Source organism: Psittacula echo, assembly GCF_963264785.1.
Source record: "Psittacula echo genome assembly, chromosome: 6".
NCBI lineage: Eukaryota > Metazoa > Chordata > Aves > Psittaciformes > Psittacidae > Psittacula > Psittacula echo.
Genome location: NC_137743.1, coordinates 31,001,372 through 31,022,528, shown reverse-complemented (window position 1 = coordinate 31,022,528; position 21,157 = coordinate 31,001,372). Strand labels below are relative to the sequence as shown.

The window sequence follows — 21,157 nt, the reverse complement described above, 5'->3', positions numbered from 1 at the left end:
GCTGACTGTGCACAGTTAACTCCACTTCCAAAGAGCCAATGCTCTGTAAATTCACACCATAGCATGCTATGTAGCCAAGCCCTAAAATGTTCCAAATGCCACATACCGTGAACTTGGAAGAATATATATTGCTCAAGTTTTCATTGCGTAAAACATTAAAAGCAGCTCCTGAAAGGGATTGCAGACAAAGGTACTGAAAAAAAAATCAATAAGATACTGCATGAATGCATCTCAGATTCTTCAAAGAAATTCTTCTGCTCTGCTAAATCAATCTGGTTTTACATTTAGCTTAACTGCCAGAGCACGTTATGATTGCAGAGTCATGCTGTCCAGTTACATTAGTGCTGTTTGTTATACCTCCCCAGAAAAGGGACTGGTACATATAGAAGTTTGCTTTCATCCCTGTGATTCAAAATTGGGCAATAATTTGCTTCTGTGAGTACAAAGAGGAAAGTATGTAGGTTTTTGGAAGACCACAGTGTGCTGCTTGATGGCTGGTGTTCTTTGCTGCTATACCTCTTGCAGGCAAATGTGCTGTTGCAGGTTCTGTGATGTAGGGGTGTATACCTCAGTATGAAGGAGGGAGAGTGAGAGGGACCACGACAATGGAACAGCTGTAATTTGAACACAGAATGAAAGTGAAAATCCTTTTTTTTTTTTTTTACCCCCTACCTCTGCAAAGTAAATGTTGAGATAGCAAACCTAAGTGTGATGGCAATGCAGACAATAAAGGAGAGCTAAACTGAGTGATATAGGTCTTTTCCTTTACAGTGCTGGATCCCTTCTTGTAGGGTATAAAAAGATCTTGATATCTATGGGTAGTACCTCATTAGATCCTCCTCTAAGCTGTGCAGAACACAGAGCTTAATTAGTCCTCACACAGAGTGTGTGTGTATGTGGTTTCTCCCTCGCCCCATCCTTATCAACCACACATGAAAGTGTTTGATATTCACTGCAGCAAATATCATGTTCAGATTCGTCTTTGCCTTTTTTTTCCTAAGTCATTTTGGTATTCTGTTGCTTGTTAACGAGGTACCATGTATTGCCATGGGAATTTCATCATGCACTTAATGACTCTTTAGTAGCTGCATCAAGGAAAAAAGTGCATTTATCTTTACATACATCTATTATCTTACAGTTTTATTGTCATCATAAAATCATTTGGGATTCTCTGTGCGCAGCTAAACCTGTATCACACAACACACTTCCATCACCTGATAAATAACTGCTTTGTTTGACAGATGATGTCTCAGGCTGAGGGGCAGCAGAGAGACTTGATCAGGAGCATAGAATGCCTTCCTGTCTCTGGTCACCTTACATCATTGGATCAAGACCTGTTAATGCTCAAAGCAACTTCCATGGCAACTATGAACTGCTTAAATGACTGTTTCCATATTCTCCAGTTACAGCATGCTTCTCAGCAAAAGGGATCCTTACCAGCAGGTGGGTATAAATGCTCACAAAGAGGAAAACTCTGCAACAAATATGCATCCTTTCCTTCTTGCATAATTGCTTGTTCCACTCCAGTTTCACATGGGCAGAGAAAACTGCCAGCTGCCTGGTTTGTTGTGAGTTTTTCCAGAGTTTGACTTGCTAGCACTGGGTAAAACTCCTTGCATGTTGTAAATTTTTTTATCATTTATTCTATCAAGAAGGATATGGTGGCAGTAGCTGCATAAATGTAACATCTAATTGTTGTGGAGCATCTCGCAACAGAATAAAGAACTTAAAGGCACCACAAGAAGGTGCTTTTGCGATGTAACTGTCCACTCAAGAACAGTAATAGTAAAGAGGAAATGTTAGGGGTTTGCACATTCTAGGGTCATTCACATGTGTGTAGCTTTCATTTCTTCTTAAGCATTACATTTTTAAGCTCTACATTTGCACAGGTTATTATTAATACTGTTTATGTATCAGTATTCTCATTTTGAGGTAGTCCATGTTTTAAACTGGGAGGTTAAGTGTTGCTTTCCATTCTGAGGTCAGAATAGACTTGTAGGCAATTTCAAATTGGTTAAAGGTACAAAAAAAAGAGGGGGTGTGTGTGTGCAAAAGGCAAAAAAACCCAAACAAATCCAACAACCCCAAAAGCCCACCAAAAAATTTACAAAAATCCCAAACCAACAGAATACTTTTCTTTAACAACCAACCCTGAAACCTTCTGCCAAAGGTTGTGTTATAATATAAAATCACAGACAGCAAACATATGCATTGCTGCCTTTGCGCAGTCGGTCACGTCTGTGCAAGTAGGTGCTTACCAGAATCATTCCACTATTTTGTGTGCAGTGTATGGAACTGAATATTTTCTTTCCTGATTGTAAATTTTTTTGAATCTTATTGTGACTTCTTTCATGTGTTTACTGTGTGGCTTTTTGTAAACAAAAAGCTCTTGAGGATTCTCAAATATTTCTCTTACACAACAGATAGATAGGGTGAGTATGTAACAAACTATGTTCAGAAGTTGTCTCTTACTTTATCTTTCCCATATTCCTCTCATATTTGCAGTACGTGTTTTGCCAGTGCATGTTATCTCAGAACTGTAATTGGTTTAGCTTCTAAGATGAAAAAATATTTTGTATTAGAGTATAAAAACTATATAAAAATTACCACGTGCATTAAAAGAGAATTATGTGAGGAGGATGAATCAACTTTTTTGCTGTATTTAAGTTCAAAAATTCTAAAATTGAAAAAAAAAAGTGAAAAACTAGATGGAGCTTTCCAAATCTTTGTCTGAATGCTGAAGGTACTCACACTGAGAAACCTCTTACAATTCCCTCAGGTTTTTGTTTAACTATTGATGCATAACTGTGGGAGGTGCACATCAAAAGTCTTTCTGGTTTGACATTTTTGTGTGTGTGCTATTAAGGAGGGTTTTTTTGACCCATTACTGTATTTGGGGGAATAAGAAGGGTCCAGTGAGCATTGTAATAACTTACAAGTAAGATATTTTGTGTGTGTGTGTGTTTTGTTGTTTTTTTACATTTCTTTAAGCTATGCAGGGAAAAGTTCAATTCATCTGACTGCTATTCAGTTGGTATCTGCTTCTTAATGTCCAAATCTAAAAACATTGCTTGAAGATGTCAAAATCTAGAAGATTTCTGGTGGCATCCTAAAGAGATGGATGGAGAGGGGAGGAGCAGCAGATTGGATGGTGAATTACTGGGGCCAGAGTTAAAATCAGACCATTAAAATAAAGCACTGCAGCCTTCCATTGTCGCACTGGTGTGGCCTTTCTAGAGACACTATAATACATTTGTTCCTTTGAAGGACTGCAAAGAACTTTATTTTAAATCCAGTTGGCTTAGATTTCTTCTTCTGACTAAAGAGTGATCCTTCACCTTGTGGCCCAACTGATGTAGTATTTTCAGTAGGCTTCAGAAGTTCGTACAGGAAGGAAAAGGCTTGTGGCTTAGTTCAGATGCTGCAGGAGGCATTTCTATATTTAAGTGTAGGAAAACAAAGTGATGTAGGAAAAAACGTTGAATGCAGACTGTTCTATCAAACATACGCTATTTAATCCTGCTAGGATCATAAGGGCAGATTGGTATACTTCAGCTAGATACAGGTGGTGCGCAGCAAGAAGTGATGGTGAAGAGGAGACTTGTCTAACATCATAGATTTAAACATGAAATGAAAAAAAGATGTTGGGGTCTGCTAACTTGGTACCTGACTGCTAAAAATGTGTCAGGCAGATGCTTGTCAGGCTTAAAAACACAAGGATTGTAAAAGATGTAAGTTGGCTATAAATTGCTAGAAGACAAAAAGCCATACTGCCCCAACTACATCAAGGTGCCCCGTAAACTGCAGACTGAAAGAAAATTAAAGTTGCAGCTGTGAACTTTTCCTAAATTCAAGTGAAAAGTGGTGAAATGTTACAGATTTAAAAAAAAAGCCAAAACTTTGCTGTTATTGATAATGTCGTGACATGCAACAACAGTTTGCAGCTCTTGAAGAAGAATGTTAAAAGTGAAGACTATGGACGCTGTGAAGTTGTGTTATAGCAGAGGGGAAGTACTGACAGCTGCTTAAGGAAAAAGATGGGAGAAGTCTTTTAGGGGAGGAGATCACAAGTAAAGAGAATGGCTTGTGCCTACCCAAAATAGTCAAGAGCAGGTTTCAGTATGATCGTCCATTGGAATAGAAGTATTAATTTGGTATCCTGTCCACTCACAAATATTAAAATGCAACAACGCAACTAGTAGCTCAAATCACTTAAGTCTCCTAGAATTTAATAGCCAAAATTAAAACAACTTTAATAACAAGGTTATTTTAGAAGTAGCTGATAGGGAGTATAAAAGGGAAGCTACTTGTTAAATTCAAAGTAATATAGAGTGTGGATTGAATGCAGCCTAGAACGTGCAATTCGAGATTATTGTGTTGAAAGTTACAGCTCAGAAAACAGGTGTCATGAAGAGATTTTAAAGATGAGTAAAACCTTTACGAAAGGTAAGCATGACAAGTGACATTGCGCATCTTATTTTTTTACTTCTTCAAAATTTCTGTTTAAATAGATTCAACTGCAGAGGGATTCTTGTTTCTTACTATGTAATGAATGCATGAATAATACACTTGATGAAAATAGACTGTCTAGCTGCAGGAAAGAATTGTGTTGTCCCATTAGTAAAGCTGGACTTTTTTGTTGCCACAGTATTTTCCTGGTGGAAATGCTGCTACATTAAACTCACTCTGCCTGTTGTGGCCGAGGGTTCAAGGCCAGGTTGAGCAGATCCTTGGGTGGCATAGTCTAGTGTGAGGCGTCCCTGCCTATGGCAGGGGCATTGGAGCTAGATGATCTTAAGGTTCTTTCCGACATAAACCATTCTGTGATTCTATGTGACCTAGTTCCAGGTAATAGAGGTCTGGAAATAAAGGATTGTGTATCACATAGGAAGAGACAACAGATACCTCAGTGTCCATTCTGAGGCACAGGAAACTGCTGTTCAATGGTAGAAATTCAGGTTTCCTAGTAATTTTTGTGTTTGCAACCCAGCCAAGATAGTTTGTCTGTTTGTGTTTTCTTCTGTAAAACTTATTGGAGTGCCCTATACATTTATTAGCCTTTGAAAAATAATGGAACATTTGTATTATTGATGAGGAACCTGATCTGATCTGATAAATTAGCTGGGAGTAACCAGAGATGCTGGAATCATCAAGTGGGTAATAGCTTTCCAAGTCCAAGCCTGGCAGCTTTATATATATATATTTTTTAGCAACCATTATTTATTTAACAGCATGTGCTTTCTTCCTTTCGGCTGAGAATAGACCAGTACCCGCTCCAGAGAAAACACTGGCAACAAAGCTTTCTTCTTTAGCTCTTTTTAGTCTAGAACCAAGCTGGGTTTGAGAGCCTGATAAGTAGTGGGCTGTTTTTTGGTAGTAGTTAAAGAGAATTGTAAGGGTTATTTGACATTCCCGGTGATACTGGGCTAATCCTGTAGTATCTGATTACACCTTTCATGACACCAACTAGTTTCTCCAGTCCAAGTTGCATGTATTACAGCTCACCAATCGCAGTGTTTGTGCTGATGATCACTGAAGGTGGTGTCTCATTGCACCACCTTTGTTTAGTGGCTGCTGAAGGGATTTGCTGTAGGAGGAATTGGCTGCTTTCAGCTTATTCCTTAAAAAAATAGCTCTTTTGTGAAAACTGCTGTTTACTGACCTTCCAGAGGATGAGCAAGTTTCAGCGCAAAGTTTCTTTTGCTTCAGGAACAACGATCAGTTGGTTGGAACCGAAGATATCTCTGGCAAACCACTTCAAAAATGGAGCAGCTCAGAATTTCCCGGCAGAGATAAACAAGCCAGCATCTGTCAGAGAAGAGCAGTCCACTGCAGAGCCCTGCCAGCTAACAAGGGTAAGGTAATGTGAATATCCCATTTCTGTGGGGAGTTATTTTGAGGAGTATCTGTAAATGTTTCATATTATGTGAAAATGATTTAATGACAATTTTTCTCATGCTTTCTGATTAGCTGTGTCAGAGGAGGAGTGAGTACAGTTGCAGGAAATGAAACTTTCTCCCTTGCTTTTTCAATAAATTTTTGCTGCTTTCTGTAACTAGCTGTCAAGTAGAGGGAGACAGTTGGGATGGTAATGCAAGGTGTTGGAATAGGCAGTATTCACTTGCATTTTGATCTAAACCAGGTAGATACTGAAGCACAAAAAACCTAACTGGAATTCATGACACTCTCAAAACAGGCCCAAGAAGAACTGGCTAAGCAGATGAAAGACACACTGGTCAGTCTCCAGCTATTAAATCTCCCGATCTTTCTTTTCTAGCTCTTGCTGCATCTGTTTTTCTTAATCTGAGCAACTGTCGTTACTTGACTTCAGGATGACTTAATGTATTTGAAATACAGCTAGAGTCTGCATCATAACTGTCAAAATTGAAGTGCAGTATACTGAAGTAAAAAACCAGCAGAGATTATGGTGAAGAATATGTTTTCCTAGATAAGCTAGAAAATCGTAATTACATTCTTTTAACTAGTTGGTTTCACACAGTTGTTTGGATGAGACTGTCTTTGTGAAAAGATAATGTATTGTTGTATGTCTGCAACAGTGCTGTGCTATCTTCTAGCAAAATCAAAATTAAAATGATTTTTTTTTCCGTTGCATATTATTTATAAATTATTAAATGGATCAGTGGTTGCTAAATTAAAAAAAAAAAAAAAAAGAAAAGAAAAAGAAACAAGCCAGGATTAGGATTTTTATAATCACTTAATTCCTTCCTTCTTCCAATAATTACGCGAGTTATAGTTCAAGAGCTTAATGTATTTGGAATATGACTAGTCTTATCACTCCCCTTAGATACTTTCAACTCCCTTATTTATGATAGCATCCTCGCAGAGGTGTCACCAGTGTGATGCTGCTGTTTTCACCAAACTTTGAGATCTTATGAGGGCTTGGCCACCTGGCTTTGGTGGCTGAGTGTTCATAAATTTGCCTTGAGCTTGAGCAGCTAGCTGATCCAGGATAAAGAGCTTTGCTTAGGCAGAGGCATACTGCTGCCCTCCAGTGGCTTTCAGTGCTTATGCCCTCTGCATCTACCTCCCTGCAGCTGTTTGGCCCAGGAGGATGCTGCTCAGAGCCCTGGGAATACCACCATCCCTTCCACCTGAAGCGTTTGACTTTCTGCTTGTAGCATGGCAGTTGTTAAAATGGTACTTCTGGGGCTGTCATTGTTAAAACGGTGCTAAGGCAATTTCTGCTGGTCTGTCGGGGTGCTTTAGTTATGCTAACAGACAACCAGAGTGTGTGGTGTGTGTATGTGAGATACATTTTTTGCTAATGTTTATGAAACTCCAGGTTACTTTTCCTTTTTCCTTTATTGTTACGTATCAGCAGTAGCAGCAGCATGATAATGCTTGTGAAGACTGGCCTGTAGATGCATTTGGCATGACAGTAAGCAAGTAACTAGGAGCTACCACTTGCTACAGCCTTTGGAGTGGTGATGGCAACACAGGAAAGCTTGAAGTGGTGTGGAATTGGAGGGGTGTTACTGAAGTGGCTGGAATCTCTGCTGGATTTTGCTTTGCTAGTTTTGTGTGTGTTACAGGCTAGCCGTTCTGTTAGGTCACAAAACTTACAGGAAAACAGGTCATATTTGCTTTTAAAGCTTTCCCTCCCTGCCTCAACCCATGTGAGAGATGGTGAGAAATCTTAGCCTGAATCCTCTAGACGAAATCTGCGCTGAGTTATTTTAATATTCCTTTCAATTCTTCAACTGTTGTTTATCTTGGCAGTAGATTCCATTGTGTAGTGTTCTGCAGGGGTTTATTTAGTCTTTTATTTTTAAAACATGGACAGTTAAATATAGCGTGAAGACTTTTTTGCATATTGTCTGATCAGTCACATCTTTGAGGTGATACTTACGGCTTTTATTCCAGGAACCTGAAGAAATAAATCCAGATGAGGAGCTGGAGGATATCTGTGATAATAAAGAAGATGACCTAGGAGCGGTAGAAGAACAGCGTAGTGTTATCCTGCATCTCTTGTCTCAGCTGAAACTTGGCATGGACTTAACAAGAGTAAGTGGCTGAAGTGTGAAGACTGCCTTCAGTAAAAGTGAAGTGCCATTTTAAACTCTGCTCCTGTAGTGAGCAATATTGAATTTATTATAAAATAGTGGCCAGTAACAGCTTGCAGTTCCGAGATCCATTGTCCCCATTTGAGGCAGGTTTTTAAATGAAATGTGGTGAGGGGGTGATTTTCTTTGGTGAAACTGGCTGTATCTTTTCTATTACATTGTCTTTGTGTTTTCCACTGTGTCTTTGTTGGCTTTTCCATAATGGCCTGGGTTTTTTTTTCCTGTGTTTGCACTTTATTCTTTGTATACAGTTTTCTACAGTATTCTCTCATTTTTGTCTTTCAGATTTCCTTCCATCATCTTTTTTCTCTTAATAACGCTTTTATGTGCAACTTGCATAACACTGTATCTGTATTCATGCTGCTTCTGAAAAGAAATATTCCTTTGGCTCCCCATTATCTATCCTCAGATGTCTGTTTATGCCTCTTTGTCCCATTCTCATTTCTGTTTGCTCACAGATTTAGCAAGCAGGAGCAAAGTTATAGTGGAGAGAATTGGGTTTGAAACTTGTGCACCAATCTCAAAAGCACGCAGCTTTGAAAAAATTAACACTTAATTGCTAGTAGACAACTTGGACGGGAAAACTGGGAAAATTAGGTTGCTACCAGTTTATATTCACTTCTGTGAAGACTTCTTACCATGAGCGCTAGACACTAATAAATCAAAACTGGGTTCTACAGTAGTATGGAGTGAGGAAAGCACTCTCTTTCTTGGAATTACGAATTATAATTATTTTTTCTCAGCTATGTGTTTTTGAGCACTAGCTGCTTGGCCTCTAGAAACACTTGTACTGTGGAGCTAACATTTCATGGTTCTGGGGCAGGGGGGAGCAGGGGGAAAGGTGGCATGAACAGGCCCTGCTGCCTGTGAGCCAAACTTTAAACACCTGCTGCTTAATCACAAATTTATTAAGTCATTGTTTCACTTCTATTGAAGATTGGATTTGGAGTATCATTTTCTCTTAGTTGGAGCAAATTGTCAATCCTGTCTCCCAGTTGCAACTTTTGGCTGTGTGTGTAGAATTGTCTTCAGTTCAGAGCAGGCAAAGCATTGAAATGGGAGAAGCCTGACTTCAAAACAGGTAATGAAGTTGTTAGAATTGCACTTAACTGAAGTGAAAAGCAACTTTAATATTCTGGGTTGGTGTCGCAACAACATGGCAAGCATATTCAGCTTAACTTTTATGTCTATTAAAAGTCTTTAAGTCTGTGCTTTACCTTTCCGAGTGCAGCTGATTTAAATAGACTTTCGTGATCTCATGGTTGAGACACCCTGTGTTGCTCTTTACAATGGTTAGCTACATGAGGTTAGTTGCTACTACAGGGAAGGAAAAGACTGATGATATCTACAGCCTCTTACTCTACAGTATTGCTCTTGGCCCAGCAAAAAACAGGACTGCTGTTTTTTATAGCGGTGAATGTAACTGGGAAAGTGTAAGGTTATCTGCTCAGAGGTAGAGGATCAACCTATACTATGTTATTTCTCGGCGATGCTTGTCGTAGTTGCTGTGGTGAGAGACTACAGGCTCTGAATTGCACTGGCATAGCTTCCCTGCTTTTCTCTTCATTAGACAAAACCTTTCCTAACCTCTGCTCTGAACCTTCCTTGATACATTTTCAGCTCTTTCCTGCTTGTTTTTCTCCTCCACAGATAATTTGGGACACATTTTCTCTTTGCAGCTCTTTTATGTTTTTTGAGGAATACTCAGTCCCTTTCAACCTCCTTAGTCCTCATAGTACTTATTGAGCTTTCTTCTCCTTGCAAATTGCTTTTCTGGGACCTCTGATTACTGTATTTTGCTTAGATCTTATAAGAGGGACAAGAAAGTTCTGTCTGAAAGTGTGGTATCTAAAATAGGACAGAATCCTCCACCTGAGAACTTCCCTTATAAAAATGCCTTTCTCCTTACTAGAGTTTTCTGGATTTTCTTTTACTGCAGGTGGTTCTTCCTACTTTTATTTTAGAGAAGCGATCGTTGTTGGAGATGTATGCAGATTTCATGTCCCATCCAGATCTCTTCATTGCAATCACAAATGGCACTACCCCTGAGGAGAGGATGATCCGCTTTGTTGAGTATTATCTCACTTCGTTTCATGAAGGTCGCAAGGGAGCTATTGCAAAGAAACCATACAATCCAATCATTGGGGAGACATTTCACTGCTCCTGGAGGATGCCGAAGAGTGATGTAGCCACTGATGCTGGCAGTAACTTCTCTGCTCACTCCCCTTCAGAGCAAGTAACTCTGTCTAAAGATACGGAGGGCCAAACAGAGCTGGACTACTATACAGTAAAATTTGTGGCTGAGCAAGTGTCCCACCATCCTCCTGTCTCAGGGTTTTATGCTGAATGTGTAGAGAGAAAGATGTGTGTTAATGCCCACATCTGGACAAAAAGTAAATTCTTAGGAATGTCAATAGGAGTGACGATGATTGGTGAGGGTAAGTGTAACTTCTGTCCTTTATTCATTTCAGAAGGTTGCTAAAATATTGTTAGTTTGATGGGAAATTTGGTGTTACATTCCTCTGGCAGAAATACAGATGAATATTGCACAGTAGTTTTGTTTCAAAGGCTTTAAAAAAAAAATCTGCTTGAAGAAGATGTCATTGATTTTTTAGATTTATTTTTTTTTCTTGTACTCCTGGATTTCTTCTGTTGTCTGCAAGCTTTAATGTACAGTCATTCAGTGAATTCTTATTTATTTTTACTCTTTACAAAGTACAGGAGGTACTACAAGTCCTTCTTGGAGTAGTAGCAGGAAAATTTACACAGGAAGGTTTCATATTGGGGAACAGACAGGTTTATGCTTTGCCAAAAATCAGGATTATACTTGGAGATAAAATTTTGACTTTTAAACCACTATGATGTGAACTGATATTTATTATGTTTCCAAAGTGTCAAGACAGATTCATTTGCATCAGACATTTATTCAATAGAAGCGTGGTTGCATGTACTGCACTTAATGTATTTTACTATGCAAGTTCTAATTTTCTTTTAACTAGAGAAATTGGATCCTTTAGGGGCAGAGAAGGGTAACTGCTTTTAAGTGCCTTTAGTACTAGTATTTACTGCAAGAGATGAGAGCATCTCCCGTTCTGTGTCCCCTGTGTGTATTGCCCAGTAACTAGGGATTCCAGGCGCTTGCATATAAACTGTGGCTTATTAGTATCATTAATAATATATATAAAAGTATAACATAAAATTATTATTAAATTGTGGCATGTCAGCTGTGGACAAGGGAATGAGCATGGCGGGGGGGGTGAAGGGCACATCTCGATGCTTTGGCTGTTCCAGGTAAATTCTGAAGCTGGTATCTCCTCTAGGGCATTTCTCAAATCATGTCATGTTTTTTCAGAATTTCTCATGATTTTCATACTGATGTCAAACACACAGTGATAATATGCTACAGAGGCCTGAGCTGATGCAGGCCGCAGTTGTCATGTGTTTTTGTAAGGGCAGGAGGTAGATCTTGTGGTGTTTTTTGTTGTTTTTTGTCTGTTAGGGTTTTTCTTGTGTTTAATAGGAATCAAACAAACCCATTCATCTTAAAACCCAAAGAAAAATTCTAGTGTTTTATGAGATTCATTACATTTATTGCAAAAACTACTATCAGGAAAGAGTTGGGGTTGTCTTGGCAGAGAGGTGTGGTAAGGAGAATTGTTTCTGCTACCTGCCTTCAGACAGGGTAAGATGTATTATAGGGAAGGAAAACACAACAGGAGCATTAGCCTGCCTCAGGATCTGCAGTGCAGGGTTCCTTACTTCGTTCTGTCAGACTTTCCTAAGTCTTGTGTTGCAGTGCTCCAGAACCATCAATAAGAGAGTGTCCAGCCCTTTTACATAGTACTGGAAAGTATGTTGCACAGCACAATATTGTACTTCATGGAGCAATATTAGTAGGTTAAGTGCCTTGTCCCAAAAGAAATAGAAATTCATGTTAGTCAGGTCAGTACTTTCAGGAAAATGTGTCTAGAACCTGTAATAAATGCCACTTTTGTGGCTTTTTCTTTTCTTCTCCTTTTTGGTGTGAGGGGCTGTGAGGAACAGCACTCAGATGTAGTCTCGGCTATCAGTTTCAATAACTTGTTTGGTCTTCTCTAATATGGGGATTTCTAATGTTAGAGATTCTTGTATTTCTTCACACAGGTCTCTTAAGTCTCCTGGAACATGGGGAAGAATACACGTTCTCTCTGCCCTGTGCATACGCTCGGTCAATTTTAACTGTTCCCTGGGTAGAACTGGGAGGAAAAGTCAACATTAACTGTGTGAAGACTGGGTATTCTGCAAGTATTAACTTTCACACCAAGCCCTTCTATGGTGGCAAATTGCATCGGTAAGAATGTTTCCCCCCTTGCCTTTTACTAGTAGTCTGTGCTCTAGAACTGTAGCATCTGTGTAACTTACCTGTTTCGTATGTTGAATATTACTTATTTGATAGTCTGAGAAGATGTAGTTTTTCCTGTTTATAAATATTTGAGGTACTACTGTGCTCTTAAACAGTATCAGGTTGCATTTAAAAACAGTAAGGAAATTCCGTGTTTGTCTGACTCTGTTCAAACCACTGGGAAAGCAGAGCTTATGGCTGCTACAGATTCTAGTAGTTCTGTTAGAAGTTGGTTAGTGTTTCCTCATTTTGGATTTGCTCTTTGTTTGAGTTGAAGTTGATCTTGCTGTCTTAAATGTTGCAATCTGTTTGCAACATGCATTGTAGTTGCACTGCAGGGATCATTAGTAACTGGTCTTCTGTTACTTATTGGTCGTAGGATTTTTATATGAGAAACCTAAGACTATCAAGTTTAAGCAACTTAACAGAAAATCTCTAGGGAGAAATAACTTTTTTTTAAAGACAGAAATGACCATTCTTGTAGTGGTAATTCTTCATGGTTATGCATGGTTGAAAACTAACAGGTAAAAAAAAAACAACTTATCCAGGGAAAGTTTGACTAGGGTTGCTTCTGGCAGATTCTAGGAAGCGTTGGCACACTTGGTGCAAAAGCTTTAGAAAATCACCATTATTGATGGTTTTAGATGTTTTGTAGTAAGACTGCTACAGATTAGCCTTGTGCTGTTATAGAGAGAATGGAGGAAGGAGAAAATTCAATAGTAGTCACACAAAGAATATCTGATTTCAGAGCATTTTGTGCTCATAATACATTTACTAGACAATGTTTGTTTAAACCTTTTTTAGATTAAATGTGTTAGAGATAATAATGAAATATGTAACGGCTTTGAGCATCAGAACTTCTTAAACATGGGTTGCCCTCATAGGTTGCAAAAAATCGTCAATCTTCTCTAAATCACTTTTTGTGAGACAGTAGGGTAAGGCCATACTGATTGGTTTAAAGAAAACAAACAAAAAAAACTGCACCAAAACCTCCATCGTAAAGTGCTTTGCCCTATGAATTCCCATACATGCTTTGAATTTAACTTGCAAGCATAGCTTGCTGTCTCAGTGGCATCTGGAGATGCCACTCTTCGCTTCTGACAATTTTAAAGTGATACATCTTTTGAGATGGTTTTTCCCTCATTGCTATAGTGTATCTTCCACCTTGCAATAGCTCCTGTTGTACCATAAAAAATAAGTGATAGGAAGCAATTTTACTTCAGTGATTTAATTTTGGAAAATGTTTTGTTATATGTGTTTCTGAAATCAGTCACAGATGTAGACGCTTTTTAAAGAGAGATCTGTTCAAGATACTGTAACTATTGAAAATTTGACACAGTGATGATTGGACATGGCCAGAAGAATCTCTTGATGGGGAAGCAGCAGTGTTGTCATGGTTACACAGAGCACAAGTGGGTTGCTATGGCAATGTTATAGATTTTTTTTTTTTTTTTTTCGGTAGAGTGACCCTAGTTGTTAGACCTCAGCTGGATGTTGGCTTCTTGGTCCTGTACCTCTTTAGCTTGATGAAATAGAGGATGATGATTGCGAACAGCTAGGTATGTATCAGTCATGCCAAGCTTACAAATAAGTGCTAGGAGATTTTTGTCACTAATATTAGTTCAGGCAGATACTATGATCTACAGTGCTGAGAATGGCTGTGTGTCAATGCAACCTGAAGAAACACAAGTTGCAATGAGAGTTTAATGTAGCAGCTCAATACCGTACCTCAGCAGTGAGCAATATATCTGTTTATTTTAAGCTGAGCAGAGACAGTGATTATGTGATTGGTGTTAAAATATTGGGTGTCAGTACTGTGTTGTAACCACACAGTGCTTGGAAAATTTAAGCACTGAAAGTTGTGAAGATGTAACTGCAAAGTCTAAGCAGGCTGGTCTCTGGCATCCCGTGGATTCAGTTGGCTCAGAGATCTCTTGGAGGAAAGGACAGGGACTCCACCACGTGTAATAGTTTCAGTGAGGTGTGGAAGTCACAGGGTGAAAAAGAAGCGCAAAATGATGGCTGCTTGGTTGCTGCCTACTGTCGTTTTCAGAAACTGTTAGTGCTTGTTCAACCCCACCTTAATAATTTAACGTAAACGTGCTTTTATTGTGCATGTTGCTCCAACTCTGACCTGTTTTCCTGAATAAATCTTTAATTTTTGTAACAGAAACAGACTTATCAGTCTGGGGTTGTGTTTTTGGGGGTTTTTTTTTGGTGTGTTTTTTTTTTTGTTTGTTTGGTTTTTTTTGGTTTTTTTTTTTTTTGCTTGTTTTTTTTTTTTTTTTTTTTTTGTTTGTTTGTTTTTTGTTTTTTTGTTTCTTTTTTTAAGGTCTCCCTAGTGAAGTTAGATTAGGTTTGAGCTGCTGGACCTTGATGTAGCTCCAGCCACCTCCCAATGTGCAAGATATGTCAGAAGCCCTGGCTGCTGCCTTCTGCTTCGAGCTGACTGTGAGCTTTCCCCACTTGCCCTGGGGATTCCCCGCGGGTCTGATTTGACTGGCATGTCTATGCTGGAAAGACTCTTCTGTGATACTCGTTCTGTTGCCTCAGAAATTAATTTCTCATCAAATGTGTCGCATCAAAACAGATGCCAGGCTTGGGGGGGGACAGGATATGGATAGATGCAGACACAGCTGGAAGTAACTGGTGCACATATAAGAAGGGAAGTGGCATCTGTATGTCCTGTACTCCCTTCTTGCCCTGAATGTGGCATCTGGCAGCCAGCATGGGCAAGGTGGGAACACAGGAGTGCTGCTGTCTACTCATCTGTGTGCAATTTTTCAAAGGAAATAAGAGCAAACCGGAGGTGTGCGAGTTTGCCATTATTAGCTGCACATAATGTAAGTGTCAAAGGAGATGTAACGTGTGCTTCGTATTAGCACTTATAAAATGCAGGAAGGGAGGCTGGAGAGTGTGTTTTAGAGAGCTTGTGTACAGGTAACTGAAGTTTGATTGGAGCTGGAAATAGCGTCCATTGTGAATCCTGGAGCACCTTACAAGTGAGGATGTCTCAAGTCTTGTTTGCATAGTGTGCAGACCCTTTTGTTTCTTTTTTTCTAGGGAAAAGTTCTGTTTGAGGATGGTAATTTGCTTGTCTGGCAATGATCAGTAAGCTTCCACTCCTTGATTCAGGATGATGTGACTGTCAGGAGGTCTTTGGACAGGTCTTGATGATCAGGAGGAAAATATGCATCAGTGTGTGATACTTGAGTATTAGTGCAGCGCTTTGAATGAAATACTGCGTATTAGAAAGACCTTTTCAGTATCTTGTTATTGGCAGAGTTTTCTGTGGAAGAGACGGGAGAAAAGCAGTTTTCCTGATTCCTAGTTTCCTGTCTTGCTTTTTGCCTTTGTGTGTCTGCTCCTCATGTGAGGAACATAAAAATGAGACCACCTGCACATGGAGAACATTGAAATGTAAAGATGAGAGTGAGTGTCAGCAGGTAGTGAGATACATTCTTGCTAGAAAGTTTAATTTTAAATTTTGAAGATCTGAGTTTCATGTGGAAACAATTAACTGCTTGTTACATGTGAACCAGCCTGTGTTAGTTTCTTTTCCATTTTCAGTTCTGTTTCAAAGGCTTGAAATAACTTTAAGCTGAAGCCAAAAAGAGTTTCCTGGGTAACGTGAAGAGCACTACAGAAATGAGTGAAAGTCACTGTGAGCTTCTCCATACAAATGCAGTTCAAGTAACCAGCATCTTTCAAGACAGTGTGACAAGTTTGCAGACTCATTCAGAATTAAGTTGAATGATTATGTAGGAAACAGTACTCAGGTGTTTTCAGCCATGGCCTTTAAAAAATAAATTTCTTTCCTAGGGTCACAGGTGAAGTGAAGCAGAACATGACAAACACAGTGGTGTGCAGAGTGCAAGGGGAGTGGAACAGCGTGCTTGAGTTCACCTACAGCAATGGGGAGACAAAATATGTGGACTTGACAAAGCTTTCGGTGACAAGAAAACGAGTCCGGCCCCTTGAGAAACAAGGACCATTTGAATCTAGGTAGAGTATGTGTTTACTATTGCCTGACCCTTTTTGTCTTAAGCAATCTGGTGAACGCCTTAGAATATCTACATCTTCAGGTTTTACTTTGTGGAGAATGCTTACGTAGTGCGGCAGCTCCTGATAAGCAAAGTCCTCACAAGGAACTACTTGTTGAATAACACTTCCATAATAATTTTGCAGGATATACAAACAGATATTATATTGGCACAGCCAAAACCTCAGAGCAATTTCTATCTGCTCCTAATTGTTAATGTAGCTATAAGACTTGGTTGAAAGCCCTTCCACATGCACTGCACCATCATGCTCTGATCTGGGTTGGTTTGTCATGTATAACTGGAGGGAGTGCTTCTGTTCTGAAAGAAGTGCATGAGGCAGTCCTGTAGTTTGAGGTGGCAGACTGAGAAAACTTTGTTTTGTAGGAAGCTGTGGCAACATGTAACAGAGTCTCTGCGGGATGGAGACATTGATAAGGCTACAGAGCACAAGCGAGCCCTTGAAGAGCGACAGAGGAATGAAGAGAGGCTTCGTGCTGAAACAGAAACACCCTGGTGTACTAAATACTTCCTTAAAGAAGTAAGTTCCCAAACAGCTGATGATGAAGGTGGAGGTAGAACTACAATGAAGGCAGGTGCTTTCATTGTAGTATGGGTCCATGTCCTGTCAGAATAATTCTGAGTATTTGACCTTACATCTCAAAGTTTAGCTCCGTGGAATCCTTGGCAGTAAAGTGACATAAGCAGTCCCAAACATATGAAGGTGTGACTTCAATTCCCAAACACTTTGATTTTGTGATTCCCTTACAACAAAATGTTTGCCTGTTTTGTGGTCCGGTTTCTTCTTACCAAGCACTTCCTTGTGGTATATGGAAAACAGCTTTATATGTGCACATGTAAGTAAACTGTAATGGTAAATACCCAAAGAAAATAATCAATAGTACTAATTTTGCTTACATTGTATGTGTGTATGAACCCAAGATAGTACTATTAGCATGAAGGAACATAAGTTCATTCTCAAGTTATGTGAGGAGATGATTGGAGAAGACCCCAGTAACAGACTCTGTTTCAGTTTGTGATCCCAAGAGTGAAATTAAGAATCAAACGAGGTCAAGTACTGTAATTGGACCGTTTGTTTATTATGAAAGGATAATTATTATAAAATAGAGAAATTATTGTAATAAAGGGAATAGTGATAGGACAAATTGGAAAAAAGGTAGAAAATGAAGCAAGGATTTGGAGTGCAGAGAGAGAGAGAGTCATCACTGTGTATCCAGTGGTGTCCTGGGGATCAGTTTTTGTCACCGTTGGTGGTGGGAGTTCTTCAGGGTTCATAGTATCGGAGCAGAGTGTCCCCCAGGAATCTGTCAGAGGTGGGTGCCCTCGGGGAGGCGTCCTTCTGGAGTCCCCTTGAAGGAACCCCGTAGAGTGCCACCATGAGGGCAACTCCAGGAGATGTCTCTGATGTCCTCATAAGTGGAGAATGTCCTTAACGGAGGTGTCCTTCTGGAGTCATCCTCATGGCAGTGGCTCCCTGGTGATGTGCCCCTTGGTGATTATCTTTTCCCTGTTTTATTATGAGCTGGGGGGAGTACCTCTGTTTTTCATGTTGTGTATTACACTTTCTGGGTGGACCAGTTTCCCTGGTCTTGCAGCCAGCTCTTCAACTGCAAACTGCACGTGTCTGTGCACGCGCACGCACACAAGCACGCACACACACAAACGTCTGTGGCAATTCTTCGGATAATGGGTAGCAATTCCTCACACCAGTCCTTGAGGTAATAGATGGTAATCTTGGCTCTTTCCCACTCATCCCTCAGGCAGTGGATGGTGGAGTCCCAGTCCAGCTCCACACACTGTTCTCCCAGGCAATGGATATTGGAGTCTTATCTCAACTCCTCCCTCACATCTCTGAGACAAAATATAGGTGGAATCCTATCTCAGCTTTTCAGACCAATCTTTGAGACAATGGACAGTGGAGTCTGATTTCAGATCAGTCTCTCACACCTTAGAACTTTTTTTGTTCTTGTATGCTACGTTTTGGATGGAGCTTATTTGTTTGATGGCTTAAACTCTATTCTGTGATGGTAGTAATAATAATATAGTAAGACTTTTAACAAGGTGAGCTGCAGCCTGCCCAGGAAGCCCGAGGACTGCCGGTATAACTTTGAGATAGTTCAGGACTATCTGCTAGCTTCAGTGAAGTTTTTTGTTGTCTAAAGTTATGTTAATATTACTAACTCAGATTTAGATATCTATATTGTTAGTATCTAGATTTAGAAGAGGTGAAAATCTGTTGCTAACACTAGATACAGATCTATTCAGAAAATGTTTAAATGTAATCCTGAGCTGCTTTGTTTCTGGGTAAGCAGTTGGGCTGTGTTAGAGCTGGCAGTCCTGGATAGCTGCACCTCTGCTGACTTCTTTTTTGGTTTTATAAAGTAATCTGGATCGTGAAGTCGAGAAGAGTGACTTTGCATCTGGGTTAATTACAAGTGCAGTTGATTCCCAGAAAGCACTGTGGCTCAGCAAGAGTCCATATGTGTTCTGAAGTAGTCTCGGAAGCCTGCCGCTTTGGTCTCTGTCTTAATCAGTGAGAATTAAAGGTATAAGCTATGTCCCACTGGTTTTCACAGCTATCAGTCTAATAGTTGTGTGAAAGGAATTCTCCCGGGGTGGTGTCTTTATTGTAACCATATTTTCTCTTCAAATTGCAGGGAGATGGCTGGGTTTATCATAAACCCCTCTGGAAAACAGTCTCTGCTGCACAAACTCAGCAAACAGACATTAACTAGAAAAACTGCTTTAAGATGAGTTTTCTGATGTTCCTCTCCTTTTCCTCTTGTCTCTCAAAACACAGTAATCACAGAGTGTTCCCTTTTTATGTAATTGTGAAAGTTTAAATGAGCATAAAGAAATAAATATACTAGGGCACTTTAAAGGTATTAAAGAAAAAAAAGTAAAATAATATTGAAGCTATAGAGACAAACCAGGTACATTCTTGTTTTTTGTATGATCCAAGAGATTTTATCTGAATTGTGTAAGATTCTTCTAAGTAGATCTGACTGCAAAAGCTGCCTCAGAGGAGAAGGAGCTGTTGGATTTTGGAGTGACATGGGAACTTTTTTCAGACTCTTCATCAAGCTCTTTAATAACTGAAACCTGCTCATTACCCATGTAGACAACAGCAACAAAAAAATTGCTGCTTTTATGCCCAGTGATTAACCTTTTTGGTGAAAACTGACGGGGTATTTGGAAGATGTGCCTGAAATCAGTGTTAAGAAGCAACTGGATTGTGATGACTTTTTTTTCTTCAGAGAAAACGCGTGCATGCATTGGAGGAATATGGGATATATGTAGAGACTCCCTTTCTTTTTTATGGATTTATAAAAGCAATTAGAATTGTAACCATGGAGAAATTTTTCCTCTGAAACATTTTAATATACTTGAAATAATTGACTTGAATTGGAAAAGTAATTTGAACACTTTTCCACTCCTAATTTTATTAAATCTCTTTGGGCGACTTTGGTTTTTCTCATGATATAATGTAATGAAGTTTGGCCTTTTTTTTTTTCCTCCTCCACCTTCCCTTCCTGAGGACTAAGGCTTTCAAAATGAACAGAAAACTTAGTTTTGTATTTCAATGTCTCTGCCCATCTAATCATCTCAGAGATGAAGTATCAGTGTTACAAACTATGCTTTGGATTGTTTTGTTTTTTTCTCCTGTGGTGTTATTCAGAACAAAGCAGTGAAATGTGACCTGTGAATACATGGATGTAGGTCCTGGCTTTTCATCTTACCATAAAAAAGCTGATTATGCTGAGGACTGGCTATTGGTTTGAAACAATCAGACATTAGGAAACTGTATTCAGGTACAAGCATCCTTTTTTTTTTCTTTTTTTTTAATAAATATTTTATTGAAGTCTAAGAATTGCTGGCAATTAAGAATAGTACTTACTATGGCTTTCGTTATTGTTGTAACTACAAGCTACCTTAATTTTTCCAACAGTGGTGCCTTAATCTGTCTTTTTCTTCTGATGTAGTCTTCCAGTAAGTGTATATAATGCTATCTGCCACTTCTCAGCAATGGCCGCACCTGATGCGGCATCATCATGAGAACTCACAAATGTGTGATCTGGTAAGGTCATGGAGAAGATACAAGTGTAAGAATGCATCAGAAGGTTTAAATAACCATGTTTAACTTTCCACACAAACTGCAAATTGTGCAAAAAAGGAGTTGGGTTTATGCACAACTATTTGGATCCTCTTGTACATTTATTTCCTGTAAAATGCACTGAGATCTCAATGCAAGTCATAGTCTGTTTGTGAGAAGTGGGGGTGGGGGTAATAAAACTACAAAATGATTCATTTGTTCTGTCTGCTTTCCTAGAGATTGGGTGACCAGGAGGAGTGAGTTGTCTTTTATGCTGGAAATCTATCTGTCTGGGCTTTCCTTGGCCCTTAATGGTGGGATACTTTGGCACTGTGCACTTCAGTAGTAACTATATTCTCCAGCAGAAGAATGTTCTGGGCCCTGCTGTCTTGTTTGTAGTGTTCTATACAACCATCCTGTTGTGTTAGTTCTTTATATCTGCTGGGCATTTCCATATTTAACCAGGAATAAAAGTAACCATGAAAACAGTGGGATTAGTTTCTCCTTGTTTCTAGGTCTGTGGCACATTTGGGATGTG

General features: G+C 39.4%; 1 protein-coding gene across 4 annotated transcripts in view; it reads left to right on the top strand.

The window, feature by feature from the left end:
• OSBPL11 (oxysterol binding protein like 11) overlaps nt 1–20,824 on the top strand; it is a 42,608-nt gene extending 21,784 nt beyond the window's left edge. For 2 of the 4 annotated variants that reach the window (XM_080620383.1, XM_080620386.1), the window contains 8 exons: nt 1,242–1,443; nt 5,710–5,855; nt 7,885–8,025; nt 10,024–10,522; nt 12,228–12,414; nt 16,288–16,470; nt 16,893–17,046; nt 19,184–20,824. In XM_080620383.1, the coding sequence (XP_080476509.1) occupies nt 1,242–1,443; nt 5,710–5,855; nt 7,885–8,025; nt 10,024–10,522; nt 12,228–12,414; nt 16,288–16,470; nt 16,893–17,046; nt 19,184–19,261 (1,590 nt within the window). In that variant the 3' untranslated portion in view covers nt 19,262–20,824. Of the gene's footprint in view, nt 1–1,241; nt 1,444–5,709; nt 5,856–7,884; nt 8,026–10,023; nt 10,523–12,227; nt 12,415–13,927; nt 15,468–16,287; nt 16,471–16,892; nt 17,047–19,183 lie in introns of those variants that run through there. The other 2 variants (XM_080620385.1, XM_080620384.1) reach the window with 2 other exon arrangements.
• The last annotated feature ends 333 nt before the right edge of the window (nt 20,825–21,157 follow it).